This window comes from Sebastes umbrosus, chromosome 7 (assembly GCF_015220745.1).
Source record: "Sebastes umbrosus isolate fSebUmb1 chromosome 7, fSebUmb1.pri, whole genome shotgun sequence".
NCBI lineage: Eukaryota > Metazoa > Chordata > Actinopteri > Perciformes > Sebastidae > Sebastes > Sebastes umbrosus.
The window spans coordinates 17575851-17597641 of NC_051275.1; the positions used below are offsets into that span (position 1 = coordinate 17575851).

At 38.9% G+C, this 21791-nt stretch overlaps 1 protein-coding gene across 1 annotated transcript; it reads right to left on the reverse strand.

The window, feature by feature from the left end:
• Positions 1-6787: 6787 nt before the first annotated feature.
• On the reverse strand, positions 6788-21580 carry fxyd6 (FXYD domain containing ion transport regulator 6). Its single transcript, XM_037774883.1, has 8 exons — positions 21367-21580; positions 11957-12010; positions 11455-11478; positions 10095-10130; positions 9878-9952; positions 9670-9706; positions 9509-9558; positions 6788-8138 (listed from the first exon to the last, which is right to left on the reverse strand). The coding sequence occupies exons 2-8, from the start codon at positions 12003-12005 to the stop codon at positions 8101-8103; spliced, it is 309 nt and encodes a 102-aa protein (XP_037630811.1). The 5' UTR covers positions 12006-12010; positions 21367-21580; the 3' UTR covers positions 6788-8100.
• Positions 21581-21791: the final 211 nt, after the last annotated feature.

Sequence of the window (21791 nt, forward strand, 5' to 3'; positions counted from 1 at the left end):
CCAATAAAACTAAACACACTGCACCAACTGGAAGAGCAGCAGCCACGAGGTTTGAGAAGTATGTAGGTTACACTTTATCAACATCTTGCCCTTCAAAAAATGTTCCATCCATGCAAAGGCACAACACATTTCATCCACCTGTTTGTTTCCCTCAGTCTCAGCAGATAGCATCCTAAATGCTGATGGGAACAGTAACCGCTCAGCCCTCTCACACCTGTCCAGCATTGTGTGTGTTGTTCTACTGATGCTATCAGCTCTAGTGAACTGTGTGATAAATGGCTTCTCATGCTTACCTCAACTGAAGAAGCCCTCATGGAAAGCAGATGACCTGAGCCCTGGAGGGATCCAACCGGTTTAAAACTGCTGGGTAGTAGGCTGTGTTAACTTTTACAGCTCTTTTTCCTCACAAATTCAGCCATCTGAGTAGAAAAAGAAGAGAGAGAGAGAGTTAGAGAGAGAAAGCAGGGGGTCCTTGGGACTCACCCAGTTGACAGCTCCTGTCTCTGCCTGTAACGACTTATTTATTCAGGGATAATTAATCAGGCGCAGTTTTTCTGGCTGTTATGATTAATGCACTTTGTCATCTGTGCTGCAGCGGTGGAAATACATTCATGCAACTAAAACAGTTAAATGCAACTTGTATTGCTTCTTTATAGTGGCCTGCTGCTGCTGCACATCTGGTATTCAGGGACTGGCCTATTTTCAGTGCTACAGTTTGTTTGTTTATGTTATCTCAGATGTTATGTAACATTTATCAGACTAGTGTGTCATTTATAGCCAGTAAACATTTTATTATATCAACATTGTTTTACCTATTTGTTCTTTCCCACAGTGTTTAGAGTCAGTCTGCAGCTTTCTTCTTCTTCTCAGCCTGTGGAGGTGAAGGTGTGCTTCTTCTTCTTCTTCTTCTTCTTCTTCTTCTTCTTCTTGTGATGTCGCTGGTCTTATGGCGTCATCTTGTGGTCATTTTGGTTACCACAAGTACCAAAATCCCTCACTAGTAGAGGTCAATTTTCGATAAGATTTAGGGGAAACAAATTATGGAGTAGCTTTTCACATCTATCAATAAACTGTTCTTCTGTCAAATGTTTCAAAAGTCGCTTAAAGGGTCATTTAATTGCTGTTTGGTCATTTATTTTTCCCCATGTTGTCCTTGTAAATTGTAAATTGTACATTTTTATTCTTATTTTATTCTAACGTTTTATCTATTTCTTTGTTATTATACTGTTTGTCTTGCACCAACAAAGCCAAAGAAAATTCCTAGTGTATACCTCTTACACCTGGCAATAAACACCTTTCTGATTCTGACTCTGATGTATCTGTTTTTATGTTTTTTTATTGGCTCACAATGTTGTTTGGTTACCCAGAAGTCTTTATATATATTTAAATCAATATCCTCCTCACAAACACTAACCATACACTTCCACGCAACACACACACACTTGTCTTTTTTTATATATATATTTACTGTATTGTTATTGTTATTGTATATATCTTGTCCTAATTACCACTATTATGTAGTCATATTATTTCTTTATATTAATCTTGTGTCTATAGGTGGAGGCTTCAGATAAGCCCAGTGTTTTTTTTGCCTTATCCTGTACTGTATATTATTCATTTATTTTTTGTTATGTTTTATTTTCTTAGATTTATTGGTGGATATTTTTTATATCCAATAGCTCTGCAAAAGAGACGGGAACATGACTAACATGCAAATCAAGTGTGTTAAATGGAAATGGGTGCAGTAGCCTCATTACAGCAACTCAAACACGAGGTAGTGCACTTAGTCAAAGAGAACAAAAGGAGGGAGGAAACATTATGTAAAGTCTCATTAAGGTGGAGCATTATGCACCTGGTAGGAACATTATGCTCCTGGTAGGAACATTATGCTCCTGATAGGAGCACTTCTTTTGTATCTTTTGTACTGGAAGCATGATCACGTGGTTCCACAACAGCATTTGGATATTTATATTGTTATCTCTACCTGAAAGTATTTCCTTTTACCTCTTAACTTTTAATTGTGGCTGTCTCTCTTGTCAGATTTGTTATTGTTCATTGAGCACTTTTATATTATTTTGTATTGTATATTTTGGTACTTTTATATACTTCTTGTTATTTTATATTATATATTTTGGTATTTTTTTTTTGTCTTTTTATTTTGTATTTAATGCTTTATGTTGTTATTTTTATATCTCTAAATGACTTGTCGCCTGATTGGAGGTGCAACTGTGATTTTGTTGTCAGAGAAAATTACAAAATAAAGCTCTCTTTAATCTTTTTTTTTGTAATTAGTATTTTACTGATTTTTTTTTTTTTTTTTACATTAATATTGTCACATTTTGGTCAACAAATCAAATAAGTCCTTAATGCAAAATCATATTAAGCTCTCTTTAATCTTGAATATTAGAGGAAAAATCAGGTGTTATCTTTAATACTACAGATACTACAGAAAGAGGGCCTACTAAGCTTATTTATTTAGTTATTTATTTATTTTATGTTTTATTATTTATTTTTTATTTTATTTATTTATTTTATTTATTTTATTTATTTTATTTATTTTATTTATTTTATTTATTTTATTTATTTATTTGTGTTGATTTGCAAAATAATTCAGATCCCTGGTGGTCCAGGTGGCAGCAGTGATGTCAAACAAATATAAGCACATCAAGGTTACGCACATTTTATTAGTAGAAAAGCCTCACATCCTTACACACATAACAGCATTATAGCACATCGCAGCACTCTCCTCGGTTCCTGGCTGGCTCTGTTCAGTTTAGACCTCTTCAGAAGGTTTTGGCTGGAGACAATAAAAAAGGAGTTGTCATTTTATCTATCTATATTTATTTATTAATTAATTTTTCATTTCATCTCATGTTAACATCAACTGTCACATTTAACCTGAAAGTATGCAGAAATTAAAACTCTTTGGGATTTCTCTAAACTATTTGTCTGGCCAGCAGATGTCGCCATAAAGCCATAGGCCTATTTGATTTCCCTTACCTTGGATTTGCCACAGTTGGTGATCTTGTTGCCTTTAGAGGAAAAATGAGAGATTAGTTCTTCCCAAAGCTCAAAACTATTGTGATTTTCTTTCAACAGAGCTGCTCTGATAACAACCCTGACGGAAACAGAGCTGTAGGATTGAAGCAAGAGATACATTTCATCCCCCATTACACAATGAAAATGTGTTTAGAGGCACTTTTCATTGTGTTCAGCCAGTCTGTCCAGCAACATGCTGCATAATAGAAGCACACACCTCAGCTCTTCTTCTATCTCTGTTTTCACTCTCTGTATCAGACTCTTCAAATTCACATGGAAGTAGGCTACACACACACAGAGGATATAGCTGTTGACCTACCTGCCAACAGAATGATGGAGAGGAAGACGATGACCCCGGCGAAGACCAGACCTCCAACACGTAGTGTATGGTAGTCTACAGATTCACATAGAACAACGTCATCACACCATCACTGTCACTTAAGGCAATTATCAACTTAACCCTTATTTCTCTCTCATTTTTACCCTGTCGTAGTCTCCCCTTTGCTTTCCTCTCTGGTTCTCTTTTTCCGTTTTCCTTTCACCTATTTGTTCCTCTATCTCTCAGTCTATTTTCCTATCTAACATCAACATGTGCTGGCAGAAACTCTCTTTATCCTGTGCATGCTTTGCACATTCTCTTTTTTTAGAGCACTGGCAGAAGTTAAATATTTAAACTATTTCAGATACACTTTCAAAGCTACATACCGTATACAAAGTCTGCATCATAGTCGATGGCTGCACCTGGGGATAGACAGACAATGGATGTGGGTAGAAATCCATTAGAAACATACAGCAATTCTACAGAAACATTATTTTTTTTACACATTAAATACATTTCATTGATTCCCTTCTCTTGTAGTAACATTGAAGTGATTTTGCTCTGATTTAGACACCACTGACAGAACAACTTGCTGTTTAACTCTGTGGAAGTTAAGAAAATAGGTCATAATCAGCATTGGTCCATTCCCTTAAGGTGTTTTTCCACACATGCTATTTTGGGGTAGTTTTAGAGGCTAGAAATCAGATTTTGAACTACTTTGCCTTTTGCCAGGCCACCAACGTAAATAAGAATTTGTTCTAAATGACTTGTCTCGTTAATAAAGGTTAAATACATTAAAAAAAAAATGTTCCCACAAATAATGGAAATGTTATCTGTTATCAACACCCAACATTGTAATATGTTTTTTCTCCCTCCACAGGGGCACGTTAATTCTGGGTGGTCTTCTAACTTAACATGTCACCCTATTATGTGCAGCACCACAAGCAGTACAGATTTGGTGAACATGATTAGCTGCGGCAGAATGCTGTAATGAGAAGGTGAGCCTGAACTGTGAGGCTGCAGGACACCAAGCAGTTAATAAGTCAACCATGCTTTGCCCAGTTATATGATTTACACATTGTTGTTATTAGTGGTTCTGACTCAGAATGAGAAAGCTAGAACGGCTGTGACCTTGCACATATTATGTAACGTAAATGGTGTCGCGTTAAAGGGGACCTATTATGCTTTTGTGCTTTTTCCCTTTCCTTTAGTGTGTTATATCATTTTTTGTGCACGTAAAATGTCTACACCAGTTACTCTCCCCCACAGAAACACTGCTCCTGAACTGCCTGAAATGCCTTGCTTGAAGTCCCGCCTTTTCTTCCGTAACGTGGTGATGTCACCAAGTAACACATTTTGCCTAGCGGCTAGTTTGGCACGCCCTCAAACAAAGCTTGTTAGAGTGGAGCTGGAGTGGAGTCCGAATAGTTTGGTTCGGCTGACCAATCACAACAGAGTGCCAGCTGACCAATCAGAGCAGACTTGGCTTTTCGGGGGGCACAGCACAGCCGGTATGAGAAAAGTAAAGCGTTTTTTGAACATTAAATCATGTAAACATGTTCTAGTAGAAACCCAAATTCAAGTATGCACCTAAATATAAAGAATAATAGATCCTCTTTAAAGTTACAGTGAAACAGAGGTCACAGTGTCTTTAGTTTCTGTGATGTAATTATAAGTGAAACAGAAAATAAGCATAATACGTCCTCTTTAAAGTGGCACTCCTGTTCGTGCATAATCAGCAGTTCCGGTGCTACGTGACGTACCTGGAGAAGACATGACGCCTCGTCTGTTTGTGTGTTCGGTCGACAAAACTGGAGGGACATAATGCAAACAGTTAACAAAAGGCCGGTGATGACAGCAGCCGGCAGCTGGTGATCCATGCACGTCTGCTGTTTTTAATCTTGTTTTTATATAATGACAATAAAAGCATTCTCAATCAAGTCCGGTATCTGGAAACTGTTGTTTGCAGGCAGGAAGATTTGTGTGGATTTGTTTTCAATAGTCTCTCCATTTTAATTAGATTTGAGACTTGTAGAGGCTCGTTTAAATGGGCTTATTCACTTTAGATGAGAGGTAGTTGAAAGCTTGGAAACTCTATATGTCCTGACAAATTGCCTCAGTGGGTTCCCCTGCTGCAGACTTAGGAGCAAAGTGAATGCATTGCTCTTCACTGAGAACTTTAAGAGGCTAATGGCGATATCGATCCTCTCCCCCCCACCACCTTTTCTCTCTCCATCCTTTACACACATACACACAAGCTTGTCGTTTGATCTACATCTCCTGACCTATAATCATTAACTTACACAGATTAACAGACTAAAAATTTCCCCCGCCGTCTCCGTTTTGTTCGAGCACGCCACTGTGAATTGTGGACTTCGGTGCTTTCATTTATTGTGTCTGGGCCTTTTTCAATGCACCACTGAGCATAAGGGCATAGAGGGACAGTTACTGATTAATATATTACAACTCCGACATTCATTAACCTTGAACCTTGCACAGATTGATAGAAGTTATAGACGGGGCGAGGACGAGTATAGCCTGCCTGATAATGCAGAATTAATACGCAGCAATGCATCACTGTTATTAGATTTCTTCAATTGGGTGTAATTAACAAGAAAACTGACAACTCTAAACCAACTTTCACAACACATATGACCTTATGTGCTTTTATATTCTGCCTCATTAAATAATGGAGCAACTTGGTTAAGAAAAGTTTAACTTTTCATTGCGAGAATACCAATAATTTCTATTTTACATACAAATAGGCATTCTAGACATGAATTTACACCTCCAAAACATGGATTAACTCAAGAGGAACTTGGTCCGACCCTACAGTAACAGTTTATACCAATTTATAGGCATCTGAAGTGCACACAACAGATTTATTTTCACAACCTGCACATAAAATTTAATATTTGTTTAGGAAAAAGCAAGTTATTACTCACCTGAGTTGCTGAAGCTGCTGTATAACCTCTGCCCAGGTGTGTGTGTGCGTCTGTGCTAGGGGGTAGGTGCAGACCAAACTCCCACCCCACAGATCCACCCTGTAACACACACACACACACACACACACACACACACACACACACACACACACACACACACTTCTCCACGCCCACAGCCATATTTCAGTAGAGTCTCATAAAGTTTGTACTCTGATGCCAATAAAGAGTTTATCTGCCAACCTTTGGAGTCACAGCATGAATGAGCGGTACAATACTGGCTCTGCTGGCGAGGAACACATTCTCTGATATAGTTTCATAGCACCAAGTAGCAGTCTACAACCTTGACTGACATTGACAGGGAATGATCAACTACTGTTAGAGGGTTGCTTGTGAAATCTGATTTTCTATGAAGAGAATTCTGAAAGAAAGATGATTAATATCTCCACTAAAATCTGGTCTTTGTCTAAATGAACACAAAAACAGGTGTGTTCAGACATACTTTTATTTATTTATGCCAAAAGCACAGCAACAGGTGGCTACACAACAAAGGCCTCATGCTTAAAATGAACACAGCATTTATACTTGTACAGCGGTTGCCTTTAAAACACTCAGACTTGAGATTGGTGAAAGATTGTTCATTTGTTCTCTCGCTATGATTTGACTTATAGGCTACTATTAATGTAGTCTTGCACATACATAATGTCAATTTAAAATTTAACTCCACTCAAACTCAGATCCCAAACATTGTCTCTCTTTTTCAGAAATGTACGGCCACTCGAAGCGTGATGGCATCAGAGAAAGCAATTTCATAAACAGACAAGAAAGAGAAAAGAAAGACTTCATAGATTTGTGGCACTAGTACACAAGTGTGTATGGGGAAACTATAATCATAGTCTGCTGGAGAGTATTAATCCTGGTGGAGCCAGTGACTTAGCGGTGGAGCGGATGTGTGGAGAAGAAGGCAGTGAGACAGCTGACACAGGAGCTCCCTCCACTATAATAGATGGTAAAACACCGCGGTGGAGGAGCTCGTGCAGATATCTGAAAACCGTTCCTGTGCTCAGTCAGAGAGCTGTGGCAGTGGAGATTGTCTTATATAAGGCTCATCACATTTACATGTAGAGATACACATGCACTTGTGATATATACGCAATCATACAGGATATGCACACACATATAGCCTATATACACACCCAACCATTCAAACGTAGACCTAAATTAAGGACTGTATCTGTAAACTATCTGTATTTATATATAGTATATACTTATATATGTATACAGTATATATGCATATGTGTTATAATCCAAATGTGACAAACATTATCCAGGAAGATTGACAAAATAAACAACAAATTGACAGATTCTAAAACCTAAAGGCGATAGATAGAAGTACAAAACAAAGAACAGCAGACTACACAACATTAACACTTCTTCTTCTTCTTCTTCTTCTTCTTCTTCTAATTCTTCTTCTTCTTCTTTTTCTTCTAGGGCTTCAGAGACAATCTTTTGTTCAAGGTGCTACCGGCTAAGACAAAGAACTGGAGTGAGAGACTGTCACAGGAAGGCACAGGGACGGACGAGAGCACTGAGGGACGGGCACGGTCACAACGGAGCACAACGAGTTAAGTGTTTGTCTTCAGGGCACAACATTTATGTACATATTACACCTCTAAACGTATACCTCCCACTCTTAACCTGTCATATTATAATAATCATCCATTCCTTCACTGTTGTAGTGGCTTAGTTAATATCAAATAAAACTGATTTCAGAAGGCAGCTCGGTCCAGTGGAGTTGCCTCAGTTCTCTGCTGGAGTCTCTTTGGCAGCCACCGCAGCTGAAAGAGGTCAAGGACGACGAATTAGTTGAATGCAAAACATTAAACTTGCCCACATTTCCTCCTAAATATTTCAGTCCTTCTCTCTCTCCTTTACTCAGTCATTCACTCACATGTGATTGTGTATTGCTGACATTTTTCTAAAGGATACTATGAGCTTTGTTTCTCACCATCTACCAGTAAGTACATTTACTTAAATACAAGTTGTTGACTTGGAGTGAAATATATTTTTTTACTGTATTATTGCAAATTTTCCATGAGCAAAGGATCTGAATACTTAACTTTCTCTACTATTCTCTTCTATTGAAACAGTTTGTTACATAAGCTCCTTCCTTCACGTAACACTTGGTATGCAGACAATAGCTCAGACATCAGGGAATATGCAAGAAAGAAGATCAAACCCAGGGATAAAATAACAGGAAAAACATGTTGTGAAAATGATCACGTATTTGATTGTTTCTTTCGTTTAAAAGAATGGCAACTGGGAAATCACAGATGTTGGAGCATCCTGAAGTGCAACCACGGGGAGGGATTTTAAAACAGTCCATGCTTGAAACTACAATAAAACGGTATGATAACCTAATGTTGACTAAAATGTAAAGTCTTTGTCGGTTGATGTCTATACTTTCTTGAGGGAAGGTATGAAATCAAACTTATGTTATGCCTTGGAGAAAGGTCAACAGTCATTTTAAAGGGGATATACTGTATACTGTGCTTGTGCACATACATTTGTGTATCTGGAGTGCCAAACAACCCACAAACTGTGAAATAAGATAACCCAGTCAGTTTGTTGTGGGCTACCTAGATCAGAAAACATGTGATTCAACAAGCCAATCAGATTTGACTCCCCTTCCTATGTCACATGCAGGCTCATTAGAATATATCGCCCACAGCGTGAGAACTACCTTTACAAAGGTGCACCATATTTTTCTCACAAGCCAATCAGAGCAGACTGGGCCTTTTCAGGAGGGGGTCTTAAAGAGACAGGCACTAAAATGGAGCTTTTCAGCATTTACAGTACAGGTATATTCAGACAGACAGTATGAGAAAAGTGTTTTTTAACATTTATACATGTAAACATGTTCTAGTAGAAACCCAAAATACAAGTATGAAGCTGAAAATGAGCATGATATGTCTCCTTTAAAGTTCATATAACTTGTATGTTCTCTCTCACACACAGATACAGTACAGTTCAACATGTGCGAACACATGGACACAGAGTGAATTACCCCCCCCGCCACTCTCCCCTCAACCTCCTCCTCCTCCCCTGTGCTATGGACACTCCCAAAGGGAAACTCAATTATGGATGTGTGTCATGGGGTGAGCCAGAGGTGAGAGTAGCTGACAGAGAGTTAAAATGTGCTTCTCACCCTTGGAGACAATCAGGTTCTCTTCCTGCGCCTCCTCGTCTCCGGGGGCCCTGAGGAGAGGATCCACAGGTTGTCATGGTAACCAAATCATGTAAAATGTCGTTACGAAAGCAAATCTTTCTTTTGTTTTTTTTTTCAATCAGAGAGGCACACTGACATACCTGGGCTTCTGGTTGATACTGCAGCGGCATCGTCGACCTACAAATATAAGAACTCATCAGCTGTGTCGACCAGAGGTCTGTTTAGTTAGATGAAAATGATTCATTCATTTATTATTAATCATGTTTTATTTGATTGTAACACTTGATTACATTGAGTTCATGTACACATAATAAAATCATACACACACACACACAGAGGTTAACTTACTAAGGATGAGAAGAATGCCCATTGTGAACAGCACCACGGCAAGTGCCAATCCCCCAATCCTCAGGCTCTCATAGTCTACAGAGGAAGTTGATAACAGAATGAGAGACACAGGAGAAGGAGAAAGACATTTAATCAATGTGTCATTCATAGCAAAAAGGTTTTTTTTTTTTATGTGTAAACAGGTGCTTACAGAAAACACAGATTTCTCTAAACTTACCATAAACAAATGGGTTTACAACTTTTTTCTCGCCATCTGTAAAATGTGATAGAAACCACATTTAGAACCAAGGTGTTAAGATTTTATCAGTGTTGCTCAAAACACAATTAAAGACACAGTGAGATGTAAAATACTTTTTCTAAATTGCATCACTGTGTTAATTATTCATTTATCTCACGTTACATGCAAAATATCAGCCCGTTCCCATTCCCAGGGCATCAAATACAGTCACTTTGCCTTGGCCGTCGGCATTAGATACTGACGCTTAAGGCACTCTTTGGAGTCGGTACAAAATGCACCAGTCTTTCCATTAACTACAATGCACGTCAATATTAAACGCTCAGGGAAAGTCTTCCGGAAGTGTGTTGACGTTGTTTTAAGAGCAAAAAGAGACACACCGAGCGGGCTGGAGGGGAGGTGGATGGGTCCAACAAACACAAAGCTTTCATCCAGGAGACTTCTGTTCGTGTCCCGTGCGTCACGTTATAATCAGCTGTTCGTTTCTTGTCCCATGTTCACAACGTTCAGTGTCATTTTCACTTAAACGTAGTAGTTTTAAGCCCATATGTTGTTTTTTCCTGAACCTAACTATAGTGTTTTTACTGCTTGAACATAAGCGTTTTTATTTAATTCACAACATTAATCACGTGTTTACTGCGACCGAAAAGAGTGACGGTCTGACAAAGCGTCAGTATATGATAAGTTGGGATGAGAACGCATTGAAAATATGTGTAAAAAAAATATTTTTGTTTGTATTTTATAACAAAATCCCTCTCTTTCCTCTTCATGTAATTATCAACTTCAAAGCCCACTATGTTTTTTGATATGACCACATGGGGTGTGATGATGTTTAGTAGTCTCATTTAGCCACTTGTTAGCAACGGTCTTTTTTAAGACACATAAAGGTTTCAAAATTCACGAGTGGGGATATTTACTGACATATTTTATAAATAAATTGTTAAAATCTCTTAAGCTTGTGTTAACCACAGACCTTATTTCAGGAATCTAACTAAAAAACCCTTGACTTCCAGAAAAGGGAACTGGAAGTGCAGAAATGCAAACTCATTTCTGGGTTTTAGGACTCATTCCTGCACCACTCTATTATTCACATTTAGTTATGTATTCATACAGATTCCTTATAACCTCTCATTCCTCCCAAACAATCACTCTCATCTCTTCAGCATTGATTTTACACACACTTGGGTCCGGTCATTCTCGGTCTTAATCCATATATCTGCCACTGTTCGCTGTGGTGGAGCAATCCATAAGTGTCGGATTTGATCTGGAAACCAATAGACCCACCTATGTGGCCGCTAGGACTGAGTGTGACCCCATTAGAGATTACATCAAGTGTACTCACCCTGCGCACTGGGGTCGGCTACAGCTGAGAGGCAGCGAAGAGGGGAAGTGGTTTTGAGTCAGAGGGTGAAAGGATAAAGGAGATAGTGGAAACAGGAAATTAGGAACGGTAGGAGACCATGAGTGAAAAATACTTCAACACTATCTCTCTATATCTATGTTTTACCTCACACAAACTCTAAGTGTTATAAAAAAAAGCAGCTCACAGCACTGCACTACATCATCTATTTGTGTGTGTGAGAGCATGTGTTTCACATTTAATCATACACTATAAACAGACCTCACGCACACACAGTCAGTGACACAGCCAGTCTGTGAAACCCAAACACAAAGCCTTAAAGCAGTAATTGATGTTTTGCTACAAGCCCACACCCAGCGAGTGGCTTTTCATGTAACATCACTCCCTGCCCCGACACTGCCTCCCTATGGACAATTGGAGTGTGCATGCATGTGTGTTTGTATGCATGGATGTGTGTGTGTTTAGTGAGTAGGGGGGGACTTACCAGCCACACACACCAGGAGTGAAGAGAGGAAGAGCAAAATAGTTTCCATGACAACTGTTGACAAGGAGTAAAAAAAAAGAGGGAGGGGAGAGAATGAAAGAAAGACAAAAACAAATACAGTGAGAGAGATTTAGTAAACTACACTACTCCAGCACATATTGAACATCCACATGCAGTTTATATACACAACACTAGCGCACGCACAGTGCAGTAAATGGTGTGTAAAAGGGGAGTCGCATCACACAGCGCCGGCTATAACCAAACCCCTGGAGTTTAACTGATGTAAAAGGCCTACGGATATAGTTTTTATCTTGCATAACGATCCATGTTCAGAGCATGTTCTCTTTTCCTGGCAGAGATGACTCTTTCCTCCCTGTGGACATCACACAACCTTGGCCTATTTTCACGTAGGCTATTCAATGCCGACTGTGTCTCCTACAAAATGTGTTCATGTTCCACTATTTTGCATGGTCAAATGCATTTTGGAAGAACTGTAATGTCGCCCAGATACGTTCTTATAGCCATTCTGGAGCATGGCTCCAGGGGTATCTCAGCCACTTCTGCATAGATTGCCATGCAGCTTTGTACAGATGCATGGTGCCTTAAGCATAAATCCTAAAGACTTTGGTGATCCTCTGATATTTGGGTTTTTTGGTGACATGTCTTGAGAACTATTGGATGGTTACCATGAATTTCGGTACAGGTTCTTAGATGATGGACCCTAATTATTTTGGTGAACAGCATCATCAGGTCAATTTTTTTATTACTAACTTATCTACAAAATGTGCACAGCCAAAACAAAATCCCCTACTTCCCCCTTAATATATCTGCTCCTGGGAACTAAACTGTGATTTAAGTTTTACGGTTTTGTTAAGGCACGTAAAAAGCACTACATCTGAACAGAAGAAACATAGTGTAGATAGAACAAGTAAAGCTAGTCCTCACATTTAAACATTTTTTTTTTTAAAAAAACTCCCTCAAAGACAGGTTTGAAAAGTCAGGTAATCTACTGCTTTCTCATTCTGAATTTACAATCGGACAAATGCAGACTTGGTGGCAACAGCAAGTCAAAAATCAATATTAGTGGTCTAATTCCCCTCCAAATTCTTCAGAGGATGTGTGAGTGTCTGGTGATGTAGCCTATTTATTATACAGTACATCAACCTTTACATCTGCTCTCTTTGACAGCCGGCTTTTCACTCCGCCTTCTGGTGGGGCCGTTTGACGCATTATCCATACGTGGACGGACAACAAATCTTACAAATTAGTTCTGATTGAGTATACCCCGCCCCTAACAGGGAGTATTGAGAGTTGAGTGGTTCAATATAGGCGAACACAGACAGGTACAAGATTTGACAGCAAAACATTTGATGAAGCATGTCAAAGCTCCATAGTGAAATAATAGAAAGTGACAAGTCTGCAGTACAACATGTATTCTCCATACACATGGATCATAGACTGTATATAAAGATGGATGACATGACAGTTCCTCAAAAGTGAAGCCAAAACCTCTCGACCGCCCCCTGGTGGCTGGCTGCAGTATAGGTCATAAACCCGCACCCTCCATGTTAGTGGATGGGACATGGGCCAAACTAAAAAGTCACAGTACATGTAAAATAATTTTTTTTCAAAAGATAGTTTCTGTCATTTTAGGTAGTTCTTATCACGCTGACGAATGTTCAAGTGTTTTGTTTCCGATAAGTTTGGTTTTAATTCGTTATTTGATGCTATAAAAAGGGCTGAGACGTCATGATTGACAGCTGTCAATTAATTCATAAATGTAGTTCTAGATATATTATGGTTAGTTTGTGTCTTTCTAGCCAAACAGCTCCCGTGGTGCTAACGTAGCAGCTAGCTGGCTCATGCCAGAAAGCTGCGGCCGTGCTCGGCTCATGATTGGCTCGTGATTGGCTCGGGCGGGTGTGTGGGTGGGACCATCGACAGCTCCAGCCCCCCGATCACTACTGCGCAGACTCCGGCTCCAAATTACGTCAAAATCTCAAGATGGCAGCTCCTGTAACCGGGATATTTTGGCTTCACTTTTGTGAGACGAAGTGGAGACATGTTGTCCATCTTTATATAGAGTCTATGATCTGTATCAAGCCTTCAAGAGTCCAACAGTTATATTTAACTCAGGCTTTACCACTCTTGTTTGACAGTGCTGTCTGGCTGTCTACCTGTCTGCCTACATGGCTTTATGCCATTCCACCCATTTGGCTGTTTGTCTCTTCACAACTGTATCCGTGGCAGATGACCTACATACCATAGTGCACTTAAATGAGCAGAGCTCATTATAGTCATTAGCAGAGGTACCGACTGCAGCAGTCCTGCCCAGTTGCTGTTTGTGTGTTGGTGCTTCATATGTTTGATTTGTGAGATCTGAGCAGCACACTGGTAACAAGGACATTAATGAAATAATGTGACACAAGATGACAGCAGAGGAACGAAAAGCCTATGGCATCCATTAGACTAATGACATCTACTCTTAAAATTAAAATCAACCCTATGTGACCTCTGACAGACTAGTTTTATAATTTAATATGTTAATGTTATGTTAATATATTTTGATATTTTTGAGTGGAAGTGCAATGATTTTTCCTTTTTTGTTGTTTTTACACTGACATTTTGACACATGCTTTACTAACAAGCTCTCTTGTTTCTAGGTTTGCAGTACTCTTCTCCATATATGTATATATACTAAATTACTTAAGTCCTTTAACATTTATGAATAGTAGAGACAAAAGAGAATTTCTTCCTCCAGTGAGGATTCTCATTTCAGATGTAACTACACAGTCAAGACTGAAACCTTTGAAGTTTTTTTTCTCAAGGTCTTTTTAATGCCACAGTGTAGCCTACGTGTTATTCTACAGTCCAGTTAAAACCAAACCCAGATATGGATCATCAGATATGACAATATAGTCTTTGATGGCATGTCTATCACACCTGTGCATCTTAAAAGAGACATCAGAGGTAATGATTGCTGGCCCCAAACTGTACATCACTTCAGGCACATTAATAAACACTGATACAGCTCAAATGAGGCGGGAAAATTGTTCACGCTAAGGCAGGTGTTCCCGGCAGTGTATTGCTGCCAACACAACAGAAAAAATGTTGCTCTCGTAATAACGACGTTATAAAAATGCATATTTTATCAAGTTATTATCACATTTTCTCATTATAACAAATTACTAATTTTTATTTACATATCATTTTATCTTGTTATGTCACACAACCAACATTAACGGTCAAGGTTGCCTGTAGATGTGAGCATGAATGTCTGCTGTGTCAGTCCTGTGATAGACTGGAGACCTGTCCTGAAGTGGAAAACATTTTAACACAGTAGTTAGAGCAAACACGATAAGCAGGTCATCTATGTTTATTCTATCAAACAGTATGCTTGATTGAATAAACATAACATGACTTGTTTTTGCTCACAATACACAAGAATCAGTGCTGCTTTAGAATTCTGCAAGCCACACATTTTCACTGACTGACTGATTCCCTCATTTTTCAATCATCACATCAGCTCAAGTGGTGTGAACATCTCTTTATATCTGAGAGGATATGTGATAAATGGGAAAGGTAGATGGACAGATGAAAATGCAGTCTAACTTGAAAGATGTGGCCCGCTGGGATAAGCTCTCCATTAGCTAACTATCCCATATCGCTTTTTTTCAATGAGCAACAACAAATGTTCCACCAAAAGTAAAAAAGCTTTACACTAATAATGGGAAAACTTCAGGCAGCTATTAGCCATTTGCAAAATGTTCTGAAATAACATCCTCCAACCCCCCTGACTCTTTATTTAGCAAGAGAAAATATGGATTAATGTATGTTCAGCCGGATGCTCTCCTATGCTGGCAGTGTAAAGATAGGTCTTTCAATGTGAGGCTAATGGAAAGGCAGAATACCTGATGCCCTATTACACTTGTTAATGGCAGAGATGTGACAGTGAGTGTTAAGTGGCTCCACTGATTCTGGAGGAACCAAAGATAGTCTGGGGTTAAAGGCCAAGCAATCAGTCAGACTCAAAAACACTGGGTGTCCATTCACACCACAACACCTGTACAGCCTTTTTTAAGGACAAAACTCAATTTGAACACTTAATTTTACAGGTTCACAAATTTCATGGTAATTAGGTGATAATTAGCAAGTAACCTATTTGAAATTTCTTTGGTATTACTGCTAAATTACCCCAATATTTACCTAAAAAATTATCCAAAATTACTTTATTATAAACATGATTTCATAATTATATGCTAAAATAGCATATAATGGTTAAAATAGGGCCCTTAGGCTTGAGAAGCGGCTGTGCGCTGCTCTTCATCGGAGGTAGAAAACCAAAACTAATAGAAGACATTTCTGATCAGACACAAATCTCACCATTGTGTGACTTATTGTCTACACAAATGTAACCTGGTAGCTATAATGTTATGATTCAGGGAGCTTTTTAAGAAATTTCAAAGAGGTTATTTGATAATTATCATCTATTTACCAGCAGATATGGAAATAAAGCATATCAATTCACTTTATATTATTTTCCTGGAAATGTATTAAATATTTTACCAGCTATTTATTACTGCTTATTGGGAAATATCGGAATATAATTATTAAATAATATTTATAATAGATATAAAATAATAATAATAAAAGTCCAGAGTCAAGTCCCAAGTCAAGACAGCCAAACAAAGTAATTTTTTATAAATTTTGAGGTAAATATTGGGGTAATTTGGCAGTAATTCAAAAGAAATTTGACTTCTGACTTGCTAATTATCTCCTAATTACCATGAAATTTGCGGACCTGTAAAATGAAGTGTTACCAAAACAAGTTCTGCATTGATTATTGACAGTGCTTATTGCAGCTTTCAGGTCCAAACAGTATTTTCAACCCATAACATAAACCGATGAGATCACAGTAAACAATATATCTCTTGTTAGGTTGCAATATGAACCTCTTTTTAGTGGGTTAGTGGGTCAGTGTCACATGTTTGTTCCCTTGAGAATCCTTTATTGCGTTTGGCAGCATGGCACTGCCAAATGTAATGTATCAAGCAGCTATTCAACGCCAGCCTTTCTCTCCCCAGGTATCATAACCTGCAGCTGCCTCTCCAGATTTCCTTAACCCCACCTTATCTGCACTATTGTTTCGCAATATCAAGTTCCAGAGTCTCCCCTTTGTCTGTGAGGACAGGACAAGAAAGGGCCAGGCAGGTTGACTGTATCTGTTTGGGGAGGACAAGGAAATAGGCTGTTTTCTGTAATGTGGGGACAAGGAAAGGGCAGGCTGAAAGACAGCGAGAACGGGAGACGAGCAGCAGACAGGGACAGACATTGTTTAGCGGGCGAGTGCAGGCGAAGGGCACGCAGAGGAGACACCGTCTGAGGAGAGAGGGCGGTCTGTTGTATGATAGTGGCATTTCCAGTATGAAACACACGGAGCATTAAAAAGAAAGGTCAGGAAATGAGCTGAGGCAAATGTGAAGAGGGAGAGCGGGAAACAGGAGCGTGATCAAAAAGACAACATAACCATAATGGGAGCAGTGAGACCATAAAGGCTGCTGAGTGCTCAACAGTCACTGAGAAGTGGAAAAATATTGATCTAACCTTTGACATCATTTGGCATATGTTTGAGTCTCAGACAACTTTAGTAAAATAAATATCTAAAATTACAATTTGACTGATGAATTATGGAAAAAGTGGACAAGGTCATGAAAGAAAAAAATTCAAAAGCCTGCCTACAGTTTCCATTATGAATGTGTTTTTACATGAGACCACACCCCACCAAACACTCTGATGGTGTCCTTGCTGTGCTCAGGATCCTGTGCACAATGACACAGAGATTAAATGGTATTTGAAATGATATTGTCATCCTTTAATCTCCCTGGCTTGCTGTGTATGTTTCACTGTTTGGTTGCTGTAACTCTGGGAGGTGCAACTTCACGTGAAATAATGCCTTTTCTAAATCTGTGTGCGTCTCTGAGAGAATATATACCAGTTTGGTTGGATGTTTGTGTGTGCTTATGTGTGTCCTTCTTTAAAGGAACAGTGTGTAGCAATTAGGGGGATCTATTGGCAGACATGTAATATAATATTAATAAGTATGTTTTCTTTAATGTATAATCACGTGTAAATAAGAATCGTTGTGTTTTAGTTACTTTAGAATCAGCCATTTATATCTACATACGGAGCGAGTCCTCTTCACGGAGCGGGTTGCCATGTTTCTACAGTAGCCCAGGATGGACAAACTGAACACTGGCTTCGTCTAAAACTGCATACTATACTACATACTCAATATGTGTACTATCGATCAACATACTTTTGTGTGAATAAACAGTAATATGTATCTTTTCGGACGCACTGAGCAGTAATTTACGTCGTCACTTCCTGAGAGCCTCCTTGCCGGTTGGAGAAGTGTAACCATGGTAACCCGTGCCAACCTCATGTGACCAAAACGACGGTTTGTGAGAATCAAATTCAGAATTAATTTAAAATATATATTACGCCTAGCAAAGTGAAAGTGTTATTGAAGTGTTATCGATGTTACAGAGCTGTCCGTCAACGTCCGTTGTCGTCACTACTGCATTGCATTGTGGGATATTTATGCCTCCGTAGTGTCCAGGATAGCATACTGTAATGTTTCAACGAAATTGGCATGCAATTTGCATACTATTGGTTTCATACTAAGGATACGGACATACTAAAATATCTCACATATGTTTTAGCGTACTTAATAGCAGTATGGAATTTCAGACGCAACCACTGGCTGTAGATAGGGCCATTCGCGTTTTCATGTTGGCCACCGTAGTTCTCCTACACACTTTGCACACAGAAGAAGTTTCAGTTGGTTGCAATCTGCAACCTCACAGCTAGATGTCGCTAGATCCTACACACTGCACCGTTTAAGCTGAAGTGGGTAGAAATGGAACAAATATGATTTAAAATAGATATTTTTATAAAACGGTCACTATATCCTGACAGTAGTGCACGAGACAGGTAATCTGAAAAAAATCATGTGCCTCTGCGTCCTCCAGTGTTCCTATAATGGCATCTGCAAGATTTCCCAGACTGGACAAACTAGATAGCTAGATTTTTGTAAAGCCTGAAAACAGAGCCATGAGGAGGTGCAGAAGTGTAGTTATCTCTCGGAACACTTGACTCACAATATGCTGAAAGATTATCATGGAATCTTTACCCAATGATGCCAAAACCTTTTTGCCTACTGGAGCTTTAATTGGAAGGTTTTAAAATGTGAGGTTGATTGGCATCATTGCGCCAACTCTCCCCATTTCACTCTACCCCTTTTGTGGGTATGCAGGACATCCGTTTGGTGACCTTTGACCTTTAAGGCTTCTAAGTATTTAAACAAATGAAATACAAAAAGTCCCAGTATCAATGCAAAAGGCATTTACCATTGTTCAACATGAATATACAAATGTAGGGCAGCTAAATAGGTCACCCCACAGGTCTCCATAGCCTCTGTGGGGAAAAAAACAACAACTTGGTTCCCTACTATATCTGCCATCATAATGATGTTTATCACCATGACAACAATGTGCGTTGTTCCAGTGTGACAGTGCGTGTTCAGGGTTAAGTGGCTCCACTGATTCTGGAGGAACCAAAGATAGTCTGGAGTTAAAGGCCAAGCAATCAGTCAGACTCAAAACACTGGGTGTCCAATCACACCATAACACCTGTACAGCCTTTTTCAAGGACAAAACTCAATTTGAAATAAAGGTAACACTTCATTTTACAGGTTCACAAATTTCATGGTAATTAGGTGATACTTAGCAAGTAACCTATTTGAAATTTCTTTGGTATTACTGCCAAATTACCTCAATATTTACCTCAAAAATTATCCAAAATTACTTTATTATAAACATGATTTAATAATCATATGCTGAAAAAGCATATAATGGTTAAAATAGGGCCCTTAGGCTTGAGAAGTGGCTGTGCGCTGCTCTTCATCGGAGGTAGAAAACCAAAACTAATAGAAGACACTTCTGATCAGGCACAAATCTCACCATTGTGTGACTTATTGTCTACAAAAATGTAACCTGGTAGCTAATGTAATGATTCAGGGAGCTTTTTAAGAAATTTCACTTCATTTTACAGGTTCACAAATGTCATGGTAATTAGTTGATAATTAGCAAGTAACTTATTTGAAATTTATTTGGTATTACTGCCAAATTACCTTACCATATTACATATTACCATATCGAAAATTACTTTATTATAAACATGATTTAATAATTATATGTATAGGGCAGCTAAATAGGTCACCCCACAGGTCTCCATATAACATTTGTGGGGAAAAAAACAACAACTTGGGTCCCCCTATATCTGCCATCATGATGATGTTGCATCACCATGACAACAATGTGCGTTGTTCCATAGTGTCCAGTTTATCTCCATGGTAACTGTCTCCAGCTGGAAATGTTCTGGCGCCGACTGAGAAACGAGTTAATATGACAAAGATAACCGGAGTTAAAGAGGAGCAGTGTGGGGTGTGGCGAGCAGCTTTACCGTCACAATTAGTCGGTAAGACTTCAGTCGGTTTCTAGGATGAATATCCACACATCCATTTCTGATTAAATCCATCAGCTATAGGGGAAAAGTGGTCGTGAATTCGGCTGCCTTTTGTTACCTGCGTAAGTTGCGCTCCGACAACAAAGAGCAACCTCAATAACGCGCTGGAAACCTCTCCAGTATCACGTAGACGCCCAGACTACATGATACTATGTCACACACTCACAATAAACCTGTATTTCAACATCCGATCTGCGCATCCATCCACTGAGCTTGTGCGTCTCTCAACCTGTGGATCATCTGATGGAGATGGAGCAGGAAACCCAGCCATCACATTTTCCCTTTCAGTCAGTGTTTATAGCCTAATTATAACAACAGCAGTGACATCACGCACGACATCTGATATTTGGATTTACTGTCACAGGGATTAACGATAACAGTCAGAGAAAAGTGAATTGGAGACTGCTCGGATGCGCATTTTTGCAAATAATAAGCAAACATATTGTTTTTTGCCGCGCAACCAGTGGAGGTTTTAGTGATCACATCAGTGTAGCAGACACACCCTTAATGCTATATAGCACTGATAAACAACAAGCAGCCTTGTAAATGGCCTCTATGCAAGTTAACGAGCCTAAATATTGCAAACATAAATTAATTTCACTGAAAAATGTGGGTGAAATCCTACTAAATGGCACGATTCGATTATAAAGGGACTGTGCGCTCAAATTCAGCCAATAAAAAAAATAATTATGATCAAATGTGGGTTCATTTCAAACCCATCTTTCATTGCTATATACCTCCTCCTCCTGACTCTTTTTGTCCCCCCCAAAAAAAATAACAATAACATAATCTAAGACAACAAATATGCGCGCTTATCAACTTACCACTTGTTTCTCTCCAGCGGACCAACAAACTGATATCCACCCTCAAAAAATCAATCAGCTTGTCTCACAAGGCTTTCTCCAAATACTCGCATCTGTCAATATGTGCACACTGCTCACATCTATTTGTCCTGGGAAAAAAAATATAGACGTGATGGATAACAGTGTGACTCCTGGAGTGACTGCTTATTCAGTGCGTTGATCTGTCTCTAAGTCTCTCTCTACCTCTCTCTCTCTCTCTCTCTCCACACACAGCATCATAGACACCCAGGATTACACCAGCCAGCTTGTGATAAATCAACTCCATTATAAGGATCTTCCTTCATCTTTATTTATATATGTTCAGTGTATAATGTTCAGCGATCCCACAGAAATAGAAAAATCTGTTAAACATCATGACCAATGTACATAAATATGACATACAGAGA

Excerpts from the sequence above, each read along its gene's own strand:
- fxyd6 (XM_037774883.1), bottom strand. The coding sequence starts at position 12,005 with ATGGAAACTATTTTGCTCTTCCTCTCTTCACTCCTGGTGTGTGTGGCT. Across the intron at positions 9,707-9,877 it reads GGGCATTCTTCTCATCCTTA|GTCGACGATGCCGCTGCAGT; the intron begins GTAAGTTAACCT and ends TTATATTTGTAG. Across the intron at positions 8,139-9,508 it reads GAACCTGATTGTCTCCAAGG|CTGCGGTGGCTGCCAAAGAG; the intron begins GTGAGAAGCACA and ends GACCTCTTTCAG.